The sequence below is a fragment of the Gavialis gangeticus genome, unplaced genomic scaffold (genome assembly GCF_001723915.1).
Source record: "Gavialis gangeticus isolate Ggan-Ray unplaced genomic scaffold, GavGan_comp1, whole genome shotgun sequence".
NCBI lineage: Eukaryota > Metazoa > Chordata > Crocodylia > Gavialidae > Gavialis > Gavialis gangeticus.
Genome location: NW_017728968.1, coordinates 202,694 through 203,334, shown reverse-complemented (window position 1 = coordinate 203,334; position 641 = coordinate 202,694). Strand labels below are relative to the sequence as shown.

At 63.0% G+C, this 641-nt stretch overlaps 1 protein-coding gene across 2 annotated transcripts in view; it reads right to left on the bottom strand.

The window, feature by feature from the left end:
* DDA1 (DET1 and DDB1 associated 1) overlaps nucleotides 1-130 on the bottom strand; it is a 10,677-nt gene extending 10,547 nt beyond the window's left edge. Inside the window, exon 1 of one of the 2 annotated variants that reach the window (XM_019504635.1) lies at nucleotides 38-130. In XM_019504635.1, coding sequence (XP_019360180.1) covers nucleotides 38-40 — 3 coding nt within the window. In that variant the 5' untranslated portion in view covers nucleotides 41-130. The remainder of the gene's footprint in view (nucleotides 1-37) is intronic. The other variant, XM_019504630.1, reaches the window with a different exon arrangement.
* Nucleotides 131-641: the final 511 nt, after the last annotated feature.

Here is a 641-nt window from a genome sequence, read left to right as displayed (position 1 = left end):
CCCCGGGGGCCGGCATTTTGGGGGGGGGGGCACCTACCATCTTCCCTGCTGCCGCCTCGGCCTGGCCGCCCCGCGACTCCTACCCCTGCTCCTCAACGCAACCTGCTTCCCTCCCGCAAGCCCCGCCCCGCTGCCCCAGCCCTCGGCGGGCTATTGGGCGCGGCTGGGAGGAACGGCGCGGCGATTGGGTGGCGAGCCCGTCGCTCCGCGCTGCCCCGATAGGCAGCGGGGTAGGTTGAAGCGGGAAAGGCCCGCCCTGCCGGGGAGAGGACCCGGATGGACGTGAGGCCGCGGTCCGCCATGGGAGATGTAGTCCCTGCAAGGGGGAAGGTATAAGCAGCTTCTGCCCAAGCAGCTGGGTACCAGTGGGCATCCTAGCTGGGATGATGTAGTAGGGGGAGCAGGAGGCTGGACTAGATGTGACCTCCTGAGGTCCCTTCCCACCCTCTTTTTCTATGATATTGGGAAAAACTCTCGCTGGGAGGGTAGTAAAGCACTGGAACAGTCTGCCCAAAGAGGTGACCTCCTGAGGTCCCTACCAACCCTCATTTTCTATATTAGAAAAACGTCTCACGAGGAGGGTAAAGCGCCAGAACAGGTTGCCCAGACAGGTGGTGGGATCTCCATCCTTGGAGATGTTT